The 18,387-nt window shown below is 38.1% G+C and overlaps 1 protein-coding gene across 1 annotated transcript in view; it reads right to left on the bottom strand.

The window, feature by feature from the left end:
- The window catches only part of LOC104489641 (macrophage mannose receptor 1-like), a 33,765-nt gene extending 16,185 nt beyond the window's left edge, over positions 1–17,580 (bottom strand). The window contains exons 1-15 of the mRNA XM_010131827.1: positions 17,511–17,580; positions 14,800–15,195; positions 13,782–13,955; positions 11,380–11,538; positions 10,495–10,608; positions 8,064–8,210; positions 6,947–7,129; positions 6,237–6,394; positions 5,608–5,718; positions 4,353–4,468; positions 3,762–3,910; positions 2,335–2,534; positions 1,902–2,029; positions 1,187–1,274; positions 497–632 (exon numbers count right to left, since the gene is read on the bottom strand). Of these exons, the coding sequence (XP_010130129.1) occupies positions 497–632; positions 1,187–1,274; positions 1,902–2,029; positions 2,335–2,534; positions 3,762–3,910; positions 4,353–4,468; positions 5,608–5,718; positions 6,237–6,394; positions 6,947–7,129; positions 8,064–8,210; positions 10,495–10,608; positions 11,380–11,538; positions 13,782–13,955; positions 14,800–15,195; positions 17,511–17,580 (2,329 nt within the window). The remainder of the gene's footprint in view (positions 1–496; positions 633–1,186; positions 1,275–1,901; positions 2,030–2,334; positions 2,535–3,761; positions 3,911–4,352; positions 4,469–5,607; positions 5,719–6,236; positions 6,395–6,946; positions 7,130–8,063; positions 8,211–10,494; positions 10,609–11,379; positions 11,539–13,781; positions 13,956–14,799; positions 15,196–17,510) is intronic.
- Between the last annotated feature and the right edge of the window lie 807 nt (positions 17,581–18,387).

Below are 18,387 nucleotides of genomic sequence, written 5' to 3'. Positions count from 1 at the left end.
GGAGTGGAATTTACAGCAAATTTTTTTTTTTTTTTTTTTTTTTTAATTGTAATCCCCTCTCTGCCCCTTAGCCCCCAACTTGGAAGTTCCATATAAATAAAAGTTCCAAGAAACATATAGTTTCATGTCAGTTAAAGCTTCTGTTTTGACAAAAGTCTGCTTTTGTGCAGAGTGGTGGGTTTTACCAGATAAGCCCCTGAGGTTGCTTTCACCTTTTTTTTCTGTGATTCTAGAATTACATAAACAAGTATATTTTCAGTAAATCTTCTCTTAAGATATATTTTTTAAATAAAACAAAAAATGCTTATCATTTATAGTTGAAACATCATATTCTGAAAGTGTTTATTTGTCTTTACTTATTTTTCTTTATGCAAAATTCCTGTGAAACCAATCAAATTTTCTACCAGCACGTAACTTGCAGAACTTCCTGTTTTGATAGAATGGAATTTCACTTAAATTTCTTCCTAATGTGAGTTTAGAGTAAAAAGTAAATTACCTTTCTTTATTTCACAGATCCAGTTATGACTGTATTCACAGTGCACCTCGGTCCATGACATGGATTTTTCTTCACTGATTGCCCCACAGTATTCAAATGCAGTATTGTAAAAATAACCATTTTTCTTATAAATAACCTATAGAAGAAACACAGCTTTGGTTTTTATTCTTCTTGTCATACAGGGGAAAAAGTTGTACTCTGGAAGGAAAGAGAAGTAGCATCAAAGTTTGAAGCCACTCCTTATTTTCATCCTATGGCTGCTCAGCCTGTGCAGGCTATTAAAGCAATACAGCTGCTCTGCAAGAAAAAAAGAAAGACTCTGGGTTTACGCAGCATTTAACAGACTTGCAGTCCCGTGAAAAACGGAATCAAATTAGGTTATAAATCCATAGCAGGGGAAAAGAACGTGGCAATATATCACCAGAGACTATTAAAAATCAGGAGAGAACTTTCACGTATATTTGCCACTTAGATAAATGTCTCTGTAGCTGAAATAGTACTCCATGTGACTACTGATGGTATAAGCTCAGGGGTTATTGGCCTTGTTCTTTTCCAAACCAGTATGAAATATAGTGATTTAGATTTATCCAGTGGCAAGGTAGACATTTCTGGGAATTCTTATAGAACTTCCGTCCACACCAGTCATGGAAACAGTGAAAAAGTCAGAAACTAGCAAGGTCAAGTACTCACTGGTGATCCATCACTCCAGGAAAGCCCACCATCAGGATCCAAACACTGCAAACCTATCCAGAAGGGCTCAGGTGATGGGGATATTTTTCTAGAGTGTGAAAAAATGTATTATGAAAGCATGTATGCATCTAGCTCTGCTAAATTTTAGTTACATGGGACACTAACTCTCACTGAAGACTTCAAATAGAGTAAAAATTTTAAAAATAACAAAATGCTGTTCATAGGCAAGTTAGCAAGCATTAGCAAGTAAGTGACATTCATGCCTTAAAATTTTCTGCTTTGCAAATGGTTGCATTGAAAACACAGCACATTGTTTTTCTTCATTGATGCTGTGATTATAGTGTTCTTTGAAAAATAGTGTGTTCAGGTTTGCTGGAAGTCACGATTTAGTTTCAAAATGGTTCCATGAACAAACTTAGAAATGGGTCTGAAGGACAAGCGTTCAACTGATTTGGTGGTTGTTGTTTGGTTTTGTTTGTTTAGGTTTTTTTAATTTAAAGGAATTGCAGGTGATGACAAATTTTAGGAACTCCAAAAATTTCTTTACATAGCCATACAAAACATTTTTTCAGTTCTTCTTCTTATGGCTATGATGATAAACAGATATATATTTTCAACTAATTATCTCAGGAGCAACTTGAGAATGTTCTTGTTTATTCGTATATAATGTATTGTTACACCAAAATACCAGTTATTAGATATTTTGTTTACTTACAGTATTAAGTTTTCTATCACTGTTTCCTCTTCTTCACTTCTAATGGCAGCCAGGTCTCCTCCTATTTCTCTGCAGAAATCTCGGGCTTCAAACCATGTTTTCTTCTGTTTTTCTTCTCTCACAAAACCCTATAGATACAGGGTAGAACACCATGGTTACAACATGTTAAAAATAAATCTGCTGATGGACTTGTATAAGCAAAATAGGAAAACATTCCATTGTAGTTATCATATATGATATGTGTTAAAGAGTATGCTAACTGGGTAATCCTACGTATCACTGATAGAGTCATAACTGCAGTGATTTCCATGAACAGTTGTGTAAAAGCTTGCTACATTTGTGCAATAACATGCCATTCTCTAAGTTTAGAAAACCTATCTATTTGGTGCTCTTCTGTGACGTGAGTATGATTAATGGAAAAAATGACACTTACTCTGTAGCACAAATTAGTGTTATTGATTGTATCCCAACCCAAGGGACATTTGGAATCAGAAATGGTTTCAGGAGCACGAGGAAGAGTGATTTTTTCAGCTAGTTTTTTGCAGAGAAATTTTGCCTTTATTTCACAGTTCTGAACATCCCATAGTCCAGCTGCGTTTCCAGTCCTGAGGGCAACACAACCAGCTTCATTGCCTTTGTGAGATATGAAAGAAAATTGAAATGTGTTTTAAAGTGGTTCCCTGACATTTTTACAGCTCATGTGTTCATTTAGAAAAGACTGTTTGAAATATTCAGTGTCGTGTCTGCTCAAAGGAGGAGCTTTGTGAAAACAGGAAAACAGCAAGTGGAGTCCTTTGCCCCCTTCCCTCCCCTTTGAAAAGCTTTACAAGTGCATGAACAACTCCTTGCCTGCCTCTTTCCTATGGCACGCCTTGGAAGGATTTAGCAGCCCATCGCCGAGGCTGGAAGAGATTTCACTCTCATTTAGAAAAGACTGTTTGAAATATTCAGTGTCGTGTCTGCTCAAAGGAGGAGCTTTGTGAAAACAGGAAAACAGCAAGTGGAGTCCTTTGCCCCCTTCCCTCCCCTTTGAAAAGCTTTACAAGTGCATGAACAACTCCTTGCCTGCCTCTTTCCTATGGCACGCCTTGGAAGGATTTAGCAGCCCATCGCCGAGGCTGGAAGAGATTTTACTCTTTCCGCTCAGTTTGATTTTGCTTTTGTAAGCACTGACAAACCAGAAAATAAGTATTTTCATGGCATCATAGAACATCATAGAATCATGAAAACATTTAAGGTGGAAAGACCTTTAAGATCATTGAGTCCAACCATAAACCTTACACTTCCAAGACCACTACCAAACCCTGTCCCTCAGCACCACATCTATACGTCTTTTAAATGCCTCCAGGGATGGGGACTCAACCACTTTCCCTGGGCAGCCTGTTCCAATACTTAACAACTCTTTCTGTAAAGAAATTTTTTGTTATATCCAAGCTAAACCTCTCCTGGCACAACTTGAGGCCATTTCCTCTTGTCCTATTGCTTTGTTACTTGGCAGAAGAGACTGAACCCCACCTCCCTACAACCTCCTTTTGGGTAGTTGTAGAGAGTGATCTTCCTTTTCTGCAGGCTAAACAACCCCAGATCCCTCAGCCATTCCTCATAAGGCTTGTTCTCTAAACCCTTCACCAGCTTTGTTGCCCTTCTTTGGACACACGCCAGCACCCCAATGTCCTTCATGTAGTGAGTGGCCCAAAACTGAATAGAGTATTCAATATGTGGCCTCCCCAGTGCTGAGTACACGTATCAAAGATACTCCTATTTCAAAGGCAGAATGTTGTATGTGTCATCATGGATTTGTTTTAGCAAAGTTGGGAAGCAGGTTAGAATTACAAAACAGAAAGATCCAGAGTAGAGTACCAGGCATTGCTGCATTCCAGTTTGTGTACAGAACACCTTCACCAGTCACCCACTTGAACATCCCTTGCTCTTCCATGTCTGAGAGACCAATCCAAAAATATTTCTCAGAGCTCAGACCAACGAGGCTGGTCAGGTAGGCTTGCTCATATCTGAAAGGACAGGAGTCAGAAGGAGATTAAGCCTACCTTTCCCTTGGTCTGCTATTTCTTAGCATCTTAAACTACACAAGACTAGAATGAACGGAGTCTCCATTAGGTTTCCTTTAAGTGGAAATATGGTGCTTAACTGAGTACCAGATGGACTAGCTTCAGTAGCAGGTGGAGCTGTGCTATACTGAAAAACTGCTCCTTACAGAACAGAAGCAGCTGTGGTCTGTTCTTTCAGAGTAAAGTACTGGAAAACATGAACATGTAAAGTACATTAAGTTAGAAAAGACATACTGTATTTATTGTTTGTTTGTTTGTTTGTTTTCTGCAGAAAAAAGATAATCTGTTTTTCTGGATTCACTTTTTTCCCCAAAAACTTCTCAACTATTTCATACAATTCCAATATTATAGCATCAGATATACAATTTTTAAACTGTTTTCATACCTGTCTCTTATAGTTGTTAAATAACCAGTGCTCCTTTCACAGGTTTTCTTTGCTACTGAAAATGTAACAGAGGTATGTCCAACCAGGTAGCAGTAAAACCCATGTCTTTCCCAGCCCTGTCAAGAACATGTGAGATATACCTGAAGTAAAAAGTTCATATGTTACAGTGCTTGAACTTCAGTGTATACTCTTAAATGAACATATTTTTAATATAAGCTCATGTGATAATGTATTCATTTGAATTCCAGTGGAATAATGGAAAATAAGCTTAGTAAACATCCAGAAAGAAGAGATTTAATACATATGAGCCCCCCTTTTTTGACAATCAGTAACTGATAAAATATAACTGATGAAAAAGTCAGAGGCACACAGAATGGAGAGTGTATTCAGAAGCAAGTGACCTTGCTCAGAACTGAAGAGAGTAGTCTTGAGTTATAGGGAGAGGCTGAGTCGTGTTTCCTGATGTTTCTAGGCTAAAAGAACAGTAACTAGACTAATTAATTGATTTAACTGATCAGCTCACCTAAAAAGTCTGCATTAAAAAGTAGCATAAAAACTATTTACAAGTAAAATCCTCAAAATCACAGCTGAATTCCAAGTCAGTTTTCCCTTCTGCACCAGCTCAAGATTTCCTTGCTGCACTCAAGAAAGGTAGATAAAATCTGTGTTCAGTATTTAACTGCTGCCTATTTCCATCTTGCACAATGAGTCTCAGCTCTGTTCCCCATGTGGGATTGTGAGAAATGCTACTATATAGAGAACAGTAGTAAATAGGAAAGTAAAAAGAGGGGAAAAGAGAAGAAGAAGAAAAAAGCGGTAGGATACAATAACTTGTTCAAAACAAATCCACTCATAAAAGCAATTCGATTGTTTTGATTTGGCTTCAATAGTGAGGTTTGTCATCATCTTGCATAATGTCACATAGTCCAGAAATGTTTCCCAGTCTTTACTAGTCTTAGATAACCACAGATTGTTGTAAAACAATATAACAAATATGCAGAAAACCATGGTAATTGCTTTAGCCTCTTTCACAGACAGTTGTGAGCAATAATGGATCTGACTCATATTAATTAAAAAAATTCAAAATAAAACTGTATTTTAAATAAGGGAATGGAGTGAAAATTATCACCCTGAATTTGATGTGCAATTACACTTATTAGGGAAAAAGAAAAAAAAGATAGTTTCAATGTCAAGTGGAGCTTGGGAAAACAACAGATTCTTGCTGACCAGATAGTTGGTTATGCTTTCTCCTTACCTTCAGGCAGGCAGGATCAGTCTTTGCTGATCCAGAAACTCTTTGTAGTGGGTCTCTTCTGCAGATATAACCTAACTTTCTATCACAGGCGCTGTCTGCCCAGTATCCATCCTAGATGCCGTTTGAGAAGAGATGAAAAATAGTGAGGCAGAACCTGTTTCCTTTAGAAACAGTTGTATGTGTCATCATGGATTTGTTTTAGCAAAGTTGGGAAGCAGGTTAGAATTACAAAACAGAAAGATCCAGAGTAGAGTACCAGGCATTGCTGCATTGGTTAGTTTTGGTTTGGTTTGGTTTGGATTTTTTAATATTATTTCAAGGGGTCAATGAAGATCTGACCTTTTCAATGAATTCCAAATATTCGTGGCCTAGTTGTGAGATTATGTTAAACAAAGTGTCACGTGCAGACTGTTAAGGTTTGCTTAGCATATAATGTACACTCACAATCACATACGAACATTTATCTAGTTATCTCCAGTGCAATTTTAAATTTAATTTAGGGCAACCAACTTTCTGTGTGAATAAAGATACCATTCTCTGATTTGTTTCTAAGATGCATTCAAAAAACCCCTCGAAACAGAAACAAAAGTCAAGTAGTATAGTGCCACACAAATGTGGGATGATTGTACCGCTCCTGCCATAATGACACAATCTTCTTGCCCATTGATTGCATGGGTTGGTTCTCCAGGCATCCATTTGGTATACGTCACAGGAGTCCCATCACTCCACTCAAAGTACATTTGAGTGTTGAGGTCATTCAGACCAATCCATAGCTCATCCACGGCTTCTAAGAACATAAATTACTCTGTGTTAGTACCCAAGTTGAAACAGTGCATAGGAGCAAGATTTTATGGAAATGAGCCAAAATTACCATGTTCCAATACAAATTCATCTAGACTAAATGACAGTGGAGTTTATTTTAAGATCTAATTCACATTCTTCTTTCAAGACATTAAAAAAATGAGATAGCAGCAGGAAATTAGATTCCTAGTTTTATCAGTAAAAGTCCATTAGTGCATCTACAGCTCTAAGGTGTTTGAGGCAGATAATCAGCCCTGCAGTCACTAGAGCTGTTATTACCTTCAAATGGTTTCATGCAGTGAAAAACAAATGAAAATCAAAATGAGAAGAATGTGGAAGAAAATTAAGAGAGCACTAATGATTCCTCTTGTGGGGTTTTTGCTTTTTGGGTTGTTTTTTTTTTTTTTTACCTATATATCTGTTGGCTTCCTTATAAATATTCATATCAAACAAATAAGATTCTTTTTTAAAATCCTGTAAGATTTCTAGTAATACAGTTCACCATTTGTGCCAAACACTGCCCTGTAGAGGTACTCACTGTAGCCGAGCTGGGACAGTATAAAGCCATGCTCCTCAGGGTTGTGGATACTGGCCAGATTGCCATTGCTTTCATTGCAGGAAATTAGGGCTTCCCTCCATACTCTGGGGTCTCTATGAACCATGAAACAATGTTCTCCATAGGGCAACCATCCTTCTGGGCATTTAACAGGCTCTGAATCCCCTCAAAATGAATAGATATTTCAAGTTTTTAAACAGTGCAAACTGAAGTCTCGAATAATTGCAATTACATTTGAAATCAGTTGATAAGCTAATTAGAATGAAAGAGGAGTGATTGTTAATAAGCAGTACTTCTATTCATTTCTCGTATATATAAAACATTTTAGTCTGTTTGCTGTTTTACACTGTAGTTTTACAAAAAACATGCTGCATCTAAGCAAAAGAGGAAAATAATGGAGCCGGTGGTTACTGGGCTTCTCTACTGTGTAGTATTCACTTTGGGACAGAGGAATATTTTGTAATTCCATGTATAGTGTTTTCACACAATATACCCCACCCAATGATGTTTTGCATCTTTCATAAAGACATTACTACTGCAGCACGAGTAATGCTCTGGACACATGAATTCCCATACTAAATTTCATTAAATAAATCAGAGAAAAGCATAGCAGAAAAATGGTCTTAGGAAAATTGCTCTTTTTTGCCACCTTTCTAGGTTACAAGCAATGCCGTTGAGAAGGTGGTTTGAGGCTATGGGTGCCATGTTTCCAAGCCTTCAGTGATAAGCCTTGGTGTTTTCATTAGAATGCACTGCATTCTAATGTGAGGCCTTTCTGACTTGATTTTCATGGCCATGCAGTCTGTGATACTTTTGTGATAGTGCATGGTTTAGACCAGTGCCTCTGGAACAGTGAATAATAGCGTGAAATAAAAATTCCTTGTGTGGTTACTGGGTTCCGGGAACATTTCTGGAAGTTAAAAGTATTTGGTTAAAGAAATAACAGTATGCTTTCTTCTGTGCCACTCATCGAAGCAGAACAAATGGCAATGGTTTGGTTTTGTTGGGGTTTTTTATTATTATTTTAAATAGCCATGAAAATTCATTTTAGTGACACTAATTCTGTCTTTATCAAATGGTTTTAAATTGCTTGACATACCTGATGGAAGAGTTAAAGGATCCATGGTTGAGTTTTGCTTTTTACAGATATAGCCAACTTTCAGCTCACATGGCTGGTTTTCCCATTTAGCATCTCCTCGGGGATTTAGTACTGCACAGAGTTTCTCAGGCTCAGGCCCAGGGCTTCCTTCACAGAATGAAATAACAAATTATTTTTATGTAGTGCAGGTTTTATGTCAGTGGCTAAAAGAACAGTTTACTTCCAGCTTTTTTATGCCAATTACTCAGGACTTAATTGCTGCAGTTATTTTTCTACTAGAGACAAGGAAATGTAATTTAAAAGTACCCATCAAAACATTTCTTAAATGTTTGTTGCATTATTCACACTTCCTGCCATATTCCATTGCAACATAGCAGTCTCAAAAATAAGGAGTTCCTTTATGTTTTGTGAAAATTGTTGGCTTGCACAGGAGAGAGACTAAACTTTAAGCCCGTACTGATGCAAAGGCTGCAGTAAGTCCTTTCCTTGTCCCTGACCTATTTAATCAGCCTATACATAGGGGCCAGCCACCCTTTCATTAAGGAACATGTAGCTCACAATCAGTTGCAGAATAAGTTATGTTGTTGCCCAGTCAGTAGATGCTGAAGTGAAGAGTTCAGATGTTGAAGAGGTACCTGATGCTGCCAGCTACATTGCTGTATATGGACTGTAGGAGATAGTTTCACAGCTCGTCAAACATCTAGTTTTATACACAATTTGTTGTCAGAAACCAATTATGGACTAAGGAAGGAGCTTAAAATCCTCATTTACATTCACAAAATCAGAGGACACAGTTTGAGCTAATTATTTTGGGGCAGGAACACAGTAAGGTAGCATCTCAATATAGTTCATATTCAGACAGGGAATTTTACAGTCAGAAAGAGAGGAGAGTGTTCTTCAGAGTAAGAACCATCAGCTGCTAACAATAAAAGGTATTTTCAAAACCTGAGAACCAGAGTTCTAGCTCTGCAATGTAGAGATACAGCAATCTCAGTGAATAAATATTATTTGTTAAAAATATGAGAAAAATCAAAAAGCCACCAATCTGTGGAATATGTTGTCTGGCAGTTGAGTAGGTAGTGGTGGGACCCTGGATTGGGCAAAGCCTGACAGGGCAGGCTTCTGCTTTAAGGGAGCATGTGAAATGGCTTCTGGTTTCTAAGATGTGTTTAACAGAGCACATCTGTGCCGGTTTGAGCTCTGCTAGACCAGAACAGCCCCCCTTTTCAAACCGCGAGAACATCTTTTGGATGAAGCATACCAAATCACATGAGAAAACAAATTTCCTCATTTCCACAATGCCCTTGCAGGGGAGTCTCTCTATGTCAGGTTCTGGTCCAGCAGCTTTCAGTGACGTCCTGGATCAAAAAACTTATTTTTTCCACTCAGGTCCTGTGGAAAGGTCCTTTCTTGCATGTTCATTCAGCTACTTGGCTGCAAATTTACTCCTTACTGCAAGCAGAGCCTCCTTACATATCCTTTCACTTGCTGTGTGTCTCTCCTCTGCCTGCCTCTGCAACTAGCCCTCCAGGAGGTTCTCCAGGACCACTGTCCTTGGGAAATGGGCAGTGTTTTCCTCTTCTCAGAGACATCCACGGTGTGATGACTTACTTTTTTTGTTTTCTTCCTCCCAGGGATATAATTTGCAGTAACTGCAGTAAACTGAAAATGTCTAGTTTAACTCACCATAATAGCCTTCGTGTGGGGATAGAGGAATTCCAAGGAGGTGGGCTGCTTGACCTAAAAGCCAAATGCTCCTCTTCACTGCAAGGCTTAAGAAATTTGACTAGCTCAGCAGAAGGTAGAAAACCTTCTGCCAGACTCAGCAACTATGGGCTTTCCCTTCATCCTTTCAGCCAGATAAAACAGGTGGCACCTTTGAGATTTGTGAAAGGCCAAAAGTTGGAATGCGTGTGCATTTATTTATGCAGCAAGCAAACATTCAGCATTTGCTACAATCCACTGTTGCCATGACAATTATTAAGTGATCTTAAAAGATGAACTGCCGATGATGTGAACTCTATTTACAGTCTGTCTTTAATGTTAAAGAGGAGGGAAAAGAGGAAAAGTGTAAGAAATGAAGGGATAGGCTTTGCAAGCTGCTCGCTGGCAGCTGAGTCCTTGCAGGATGTGGGGTCTGAAAACCCTTATGAGAGTTGAAGAGACACAGAGGTTTTAACTGACTTCAAGGCACTCCTAGTATGTTACAGCTTGACTAGTGCTTTCCACTTTCTCTGCTTCTCATGGGACATGAGTTTATTTAGCTCTTCTTGAAACTCTTGAAAAGCATGATTCTCAGCTTTTTAATCTCACATGTGTTATAAGCCTTTCAACTCCATTTCCTCGTGTTCATGGGGAATACTACAAGACTGTAATTAATATACTCATGGGAAATATTAATACCAAAAACTCTTAAAAAACCTGTAACTACCTGGTGCCCAGTTGAAGTATCTGAAAGGAATGCCACTGCTCCACTGCCAGCCACTGTTGAGATTCAGACTGTTAAGACCGATCCAGAGAGATGATCTCTTGCTGTCAATCAAATCTAGGTCACCAGAAGAGTTTAGTTCTAATGAGATTTGTTAAGAAATTATCTGTGTTTTCAAAATTGGGAGGAAGATAATAAAATGTCTGCTTAGTGACTTCAAAGTTCAGTACAGAATCCATGCTTACAGGTCATAGACTCGGAGAGCTTATTCTGTAGATAAAGGATAGGGAGCAACAAAAGACTATTTTGCATATTTGTTTATCTGAATTTAATGCTATTCTACAGTTACACGTGAGCAATAAGCTTGAAAACTGAAACACTGAGTTGCTATTGTTAATTCTTATATTACAAGTCTGCTTGATCATGATGCAACTGATACAGGGCCTTCATTCTACAAAGTCTATGCATAAATCAAGAAAGTCTTTCGATTTTTAATACTGTTTTGTATAGAATTTGTACGTTTTTTCCAAAAATCTAATTCATTAGGTATAGACACTGATTTCTTAACACAAAAGTCATATATGACTGCCTCCTATAATGACCCTTTCTGCCTAGTGTTTTTTGAGGTTGAGCTAACTTTTTATTAATTCAAAGTTTCTTAACTTTCTTTGAAAAAAAAAAGAGAAATAATTTCAAATGGCAATTCCACAACTTACGAAAGTTCCACCTATAAAAAGCTTAATTTGCATTAATTGTGCTATTTTCTGTTAGTACGTAAACATTTTTGCATCAGCTGTTCATTATGATGTGATTAAAGCACTGAAACATTTGTAATCATTCAGAAAACTCTTCGACACTGTTTTTACCGAGTCTTGCTCATTAGTTCACCTCTTAGATACATTTGTTCATGTATCTCTGTGACACTTAATAATTCTGCGTTCTGCTGCTGGCAGCTCCTCCTTGCTTGGTGCCATGTGAGAGCTGACTGGTAGTTTATCTGGTAGTAGGTTCCGGTCAAAGGATCCGTACTCCAAAGTCTGTCATTGTCTGCATGAGAGAAAGGAGATTTAATACGGCAGTTTGTTATAAAAACTTGCACAAAATTTATAAGAAAATTTAATGGGAGCAAATAAGGCTCAGACACTCAAACCCCATACTGTTCCATTAGCTTGCTCTTTGTTAAGTAAAAGAGGGTTTGCCATTGACAGTAGCAGAGATGGGCCTTTCATCCTTTATTTCCAGTTTCCCCTGTCAAATCTGATAATCTTCAGGTGAAGAAGATATTGTAAAGAAATCAATAAGGCGAACTAGCGCCTTGGTCATTATCTACTCTGAAAACCTGTTCAGCAGCTCATAGGCTATGCCTATGACAAATTGATTGAAATACAACTGAAATGCAAACATTTCCAATGATGGAAAGTTTGCCTTTCAAACTGTGGCATCATTAATTATATTTGCAATACTACAAGCTTGGGGAAGAATGGCTAGGGAAGAAGCTGCGCGACAGAAGAGGACCTGGTGGTGTTGTTTGACAGGTGTGCCCAGATGGCCAAGAAGGCCAACAGCATCTTGGCTTATATCAGAAATAGTGTAGCCACCAGGAGCAGGGAAGTGCTTGTTTCCCCTGTACTCAACACTGGTGAAGCCACACCTTGAATACTGTGTCCAGTTTAGGGCCTCTCACTACAAAAAGGTCCTTGAGATCTTGGAGAGTGCCCAAAGAAGGGCAATGAAGTCAGTGAAGGTTCTAGAGCACAAAAGTCTTATGAGGAGCAGCTGAGGGATCTGGGGTTGTTTAGCCTGCAGAAAAGGAGGCTGAGGGGAGACTTTATCACTCTCTACAACTACCCGAAAGGAGGCTGTAGTGAGGTGGGGGGGTCAATTTCTTCTGCCGAGTAACAAAGTAATAGGACAAAAGGAAATGGCCTCAAGTTGTGCCAGGAGAGGTTTAGCTTGGATATAACAAAAAATTTCTTTACAGAAAGAGTTGTTAAGTATTGGAACAGGCTGCCCAGGGAAAGTGGTTGAGTCCCCATCCCTGGAGGCATTTAAAAGATGTATAGATGCGGTGCTTAGTGGCATGGTTTTGTAGTGAACTTGGCAGTGTAAGGTTTATTGTTGGAGTCAATTATATTTGAGTCAAAAGACTCAATATTTTTTAAAAAATGTATTCCTTATTTCTAGTGCATGTTTTCTAGGTAATTGGAATTTAGAAATGGTCTTGTGAGAGCTCATTGTTAGCAAAACTGTCCCCTGTGCAGTAATTACAACTGTGAATACAACTTTCCCTAACTTTCTGTTTTGTTGAGGAAACGATACAGAATTTCTGGAACGATTCATTGGAAGAAATATTCTCTATTTTTTATTGTGTTTATTGCTGATTCGCTTCAGATTTTTAACATTCTTTTTTAATTTTAGACTCAGGTGTTAGTGATAGCATCCCAATGATTTTATAATGCAAAATACTTCATATTTGCCAGTTTATACAGTGAGGATGCTCTGGGATTTTTCAAGGTACTGCATGCAATATTGCACTAGGAAATAATTATGAGGAATATCAGTGAAAATGGTGGTGGTAGTTGGTGGTTGATAATGAATTGAACCTGGTTTCCCAGTGCAATTCTCCTATCAAAATGACGAATATTGATTCTGTGGTATAGCACTGAAAAAATAGGTCTGAGGCAACGTTTTTAGTATCTTCATTAACACCATATTTTGGTGTCCTTTATCCCGTACTCATATACACATACATTTATCTGTTTCTATAATGTTATCTTGTAATGTAATCTGAAACATTACAAGGAAAAGGCTGACAATGCTGTTATTTCAGCAAGATCTTTCAGTCAATCTTATTTTATGTCTCTCAGAAAACAGACTGCATCCTCGTGTGGACTGCAAACCAATCTTGTTATAAAGGTATTTGCAATGGTAGAAAAGGTTATAGTGCTATTACCACAAATAGCAATGAGGCAAGGAGAAGTACGCTGTGAGTAGCATCTCAGTTTTCAGCAGATTTTATGCTGAATGCAATCATATTTAAAGCATACTGGTCTTTTCCAGGTTGTTAGCTACTGATGGACACAACCAGACAACTTTCACCCTGACTGTAGATTCATAGGAAACATTTTTGTTTCTTCTGCAAGAATTGTCATGGCATGACAGAGACAACTTTGAGTAAAATAAAGTCATCACAAGGTTTTTCCCTTTCGTATTATTAACAGCGTCCCAGTATTGATATATTTACCTAGCGGTGTTGTGTTATAGCATCTGTGTCAGCATTTGAAACTTACTGCCATTTGGACAGAACCCATATAAATGGTCCTCATCGAAGTCAGGAGTTGTTGCACACCAGAGCAAACCGTCTGACCTGCCAGCAGTCGTGCACCCACCATACCATTTACCACTCAGCTGGAAGGGGAAGGCACACGGAGCTCCATTGGCATTTCCTGACAGCGTAAACAGATCTGAGGGGGCAAAAGAGAAATTATAATATAGGTATGGGAATCTGGGTGACCCAATTCTCTACGTATTTGTACTGTCGCTTGTACATAAGGCCTTACAAAGAAAAGAAAGCCTTACAGGTCTTACAACAGTATAACTGGAGACCTGCTGTCACCAACAGTGTCTTCCAAGGAAGTTCTGGGTAGGTCTTGGAATTTACCATTTGCTTATGATATCACCAGCTGTAACAGCTGGATATAGAGCAAATTCATACCATAGCCAACTATGGAAGAACTGTAGTGATTTTTGTCTCATGTATTTAAATATAATTTTCTAAAAATAGCATTATTTGTCTACCATGTAGCTTAACTTCCCATCATTCATTAAAATATATAATTGATTTAGTTGTTAAGAGTTGTGGGATTATTGGCATCTGAAATTTCATAGAGCAACTGAATGATAGCGTGCATGGAATTATTTTCTTGCATTTAATATTGGCATAATAACATAAAGATTTTTGCCTTTCATCCAACAATACTAATACAATTTCACTAGTACTAGTATACAGTTAAATAAAGTGCTTTGATTAAAGCTAACAATTAAAAAAAGCCTAGATCCACCTTTTCTTTTAAAGTAAAGAAAAAATGCACATATTTTGCATATCAGTATTCTATCTGATGCTAATCAGCTGTGCATCTTCATGGAGGAATACATGCCTGAATATGTGAACTAATCTTCCTCCAGTCCACCATTGTCTTGGTGGGAACAGCTGATGTTAGACTAAGGAGAGCAGAACTCAAAGGACCCTACTGATGATGGCAAACAAGTGGGTTCAATACACCATCAAAATTAACCCTTAAACTTTACCTTCATGGCCTTGAGAACACAAATCATTCATGGTTCCATAGATCTTCCATTTATTCATTGTTGCTGATCCTCTGTTCAGCACAATATTTTCTTTTCTCTTGCCAGCACTGAGAAATAAATCTTCCCCTTGGACTGCCAAGGTTGCATTTCTGCACTCCCATTTCTGTAATTCACTTTTCTTGTTGCAAGGATACAAAGAAATTTTAGCCTTGTTTTTGTTGTAGGGTACTCCCAAACATTGTGCAAATGCCACGCTCATCACCTGGTGTTCAGACACCCACCTGAATTTTTGTAACTCAGTGTTTTTCTTGCAAGCAGCTGTTGTGACTGCATGAGGACTCTCAGTAATTACACAGAGTTTAGTATCCTCATTGTATATTAAAAAATTTTCATTACCTGTAAAGCAAAATAATCAGAATTAATGTATTTATAGTGAGCATATGGTAAGGAGAGCTTGTGAGGAAAGAGAAGTACTCTTGATTCTACAATAATCTGACTCATGTCAGGAGACTGGAAATCTGAGTCACTTTAGCAAAGATCAAACAGCATTTTCAAGACTTTTTTTTTTCTGGGAAGGAAAAACAAGTGCAGCCCATGTAAATACAATACAGGGGAATAAAAGCACATAAAATACATTATGACAGCTTCAGAAATGTCATCGCTATAATGAAATTTTCATTAGTATAGCAGATTTTATTTTTTTATATCCTTCCTGAAATACACATTTCTTTCAAGATTTCCAAGAGACTTTACTGAAGATTTGGATATTTGCCATTGCTTCATGCACTATAGATTTAGTTCATTTTACATACATATCCATGGGGTTGCATTTGTGCTTACTATAGTTAGTGAGTGAGTCCTCTGTGACTCTTACTCCCTTGTATTTGGCATGTTCTGTTTTGGTTTGAGGTTTTCTTTAGGATGAAGAACAGTGGACAGTGTTATCGTTATCTTGCCTTATTCTAGCATCCTCTCATTAGTACGTCTATCATAAGAAGTCAACATAACTCACACAATCAAATCGCAAGCATTTTTGACAAGAACCAACACCGGGCAGTATACAGGGGTAATATTACTATAGGTATGTGCCTGTGCATTTTTATAGCAAGTCAATATGTCAATGCTGAACAAGCTAGCTAATACTCCCAAAGGGTTATAGGCAGCTTGTTTTTGTAATCCATTAAGACAAGCAGGCCCTGCTGGGAAGGGCTGCCCAGTACTGCAGTTGTACTGCTGACATGTAAAGCAGGTCATTCAGTGCTGGGCACTGGTGTGTGAACACAGCTCCCTGCTTTTCGAAACGCCAAGTAGCTTACAGCTCCCACGGGTTTTGGAACATGAGGGAGTGAAATTTAGACTACAGGGAGTATTCTAGGCCTATGGGACAGGAGGGCAAGGCTTTGCCCTTCAGTTCTCTATGCCTCAAATCCCCACTTGGAAACAGAGATGTATCATCACCCCCATATCCATCTGAGAGAATAACCGCTTAAGGGACAGTGAGATACTCTTAGAAACACTAAAGTATATTTGTAGGAATAGTGTAGGATATTAGGACACAACCAATGCTGAATAGTGAACAGAGTAAAAAGTGTCTGGGAAATTCTGGGAAGCTATAAAAGGAAGAATAGTTCCTGTTATAGTATTTATATTTAATGTTTGAGCTCTTCCAAGCAGGCCCTGTATAACTTTGACCAGCTTAGTAATTTATGGGAGTTACACTTCCTCAAATCTAAATTTGGAGCTAAGATCTAGTGTCTTCTTTCCTTGACCCTTTAGACAGAAAGTTTTAAATCTTCCTACATCTCCTATTGCTTGCTGCTAAGTAAGTAAGAGCTTAGTGTAGCGCCCTAAGTTCAACTCTAGTCCCTTGTATTATTTTTGGGTCTAACAATAGGAGATCTTGCTGGAAAGAGGTTGCTGGAGGTTTGTGCTTGGCCTATCACGTGGGTTTGGGTCCCAGCTCACAGAGAAGAGGGGAGACCCCCTTTTTGCACAGACTAGGGCTGACACAGCTCACATGGCACTGTGTCTGCTTTTGAATCTGTGATTTGTACCCCACTCTTCCACAAATCGAATAAATTGAAGGACAAAGGAAAAATGTCTTGGAACATTATTGCCAGCCTTACATCAAAAGGGAGCTGTGATCTGTCCTCGGTCAGCTTTATGCCTCTTATCCCTACTCTGAAAGCTGTAGTGGTTATTCCAGGGCTGTCCTTGCCTCTGACCTTGTATAACTTTTTTCATGGGTGTCTGCTCAGCCACAGCATTATATCTCACATCAATCCTAAACCTAGGAGATACACAAACAGCACCTTATTTAATCCCTTTTTCATTTTTCGCAACTCAGTCACATATACAGACAAGACTATGGAGCACACCGAAGTCCATCTGTATCACAGAGCAGACATAACCAATGATTAAGTTGTATCCAAAAGGAAATCTATATCCACATACATGACTCGGTCCTGACTTCTGATTCCCAGTTTTACCCCATCTCAATTCTTCCTCTCTCTTTAAAAGCGAACCAGCATCTCTGTATCTGCATCTTTTTTAAACTTCTTCAGACCACTCCACTTATTACTCCAGAATGAATATAAAATGCAGGGTAGTCAAGCTGCATGAAAATTTTAAAGAGTCTGAAAAACAAGCAAGAAAACAGAAACCCCCACTTCCACGTCCACTTTTGCAGGGGATAAAAAAAAAAGACTCACCGAGTGTCTGAAAAGCAGTGTGAATGAAAGAGAGGAAAACTAAGACTTCAGAAAAAGTCAAATGTTTCATTTCTTTCTTCTTGTTCACAAAGAGATGAGCTGAAATTAATTGCTTCAGTAGAAGTCGTTAAGGAACTACTTGGCTCCTTCTCTGTTTTGGAGACTTAGTTGAAAAAGAAAACTCTAGGCTCTAAATAAGGAAATATCCTGTCACATGTCCTATTTTGAAATCTATAAGTAATTACAAAATTCAAACTGCATCTGAAAGTGGTTTCCATTCATTCAAATGCAAGTGGCAAAGTTTGAACCGTTCAACATCATTCCACTGAATTATTTTTTACTTTCTTCGTTCTGTTCTGGGATTGTAAAGTACCGACCCTCGAAGATAAAGGAGCAGGGAATGCACTTTAAATGGGTGTACTTTAAATCTTGTACATTCATAGCTGGGAAACTCAGAAAAAATATATACAAATTTCTTGGCCAGATAAGTCTTTACTGCTTCAAAGAATATATTCAATTTATTTGATGCAAAGACCAATATTGATTAGTTCAGTGTGAAAAAATAAACCAGATGGCACAATTTAATTTTGCTCGGTAACTTGACAAACCAGGCACTATGTATGCACCTGTTTTTTGTCTTCCCTGATTTATCAACTGGCAAAACTACTGTGCTGTTATTTCATGTGAATTTATCTCAGGAGAATCAATACAAAACAGCCAAATCTTAACAAATCTTTCTGTTAACAGGTGATTTTGACAATGAAACTGCCTTTTGAAATTAATTTTAATATTTAATAATTCTTTTTTTGGTATGAAATGTAAAGAGACAAGCAAAGAGGAATGTTCTCAAACATTACAAATGAGCTGCAGCTCTTTA

The sequence above is a fragment of the Buceros rhinoceros genome, unplaced genomic scaffold (genome assembly GCF_000710305.1).
Source record: "Buceros rhinoceros silvestris isolate BGI_N320 unplaced genomic scaffold, ASM71030v1 scaffold1032, whole genome shotgun sequence".
In the NCBI taxonomy this organism is placed as follows: domain Eukaryota; kingdom Metazoa; phylum Chordata; class Aves; order Bucerotiformes; family Bucerotidae; genus Buceros; species Buceros rhinoceros.
Note: the sequence above shows the minus strand (reverse complement) of the source record. Positions and strands in the feature narration are given on the sequence as shown.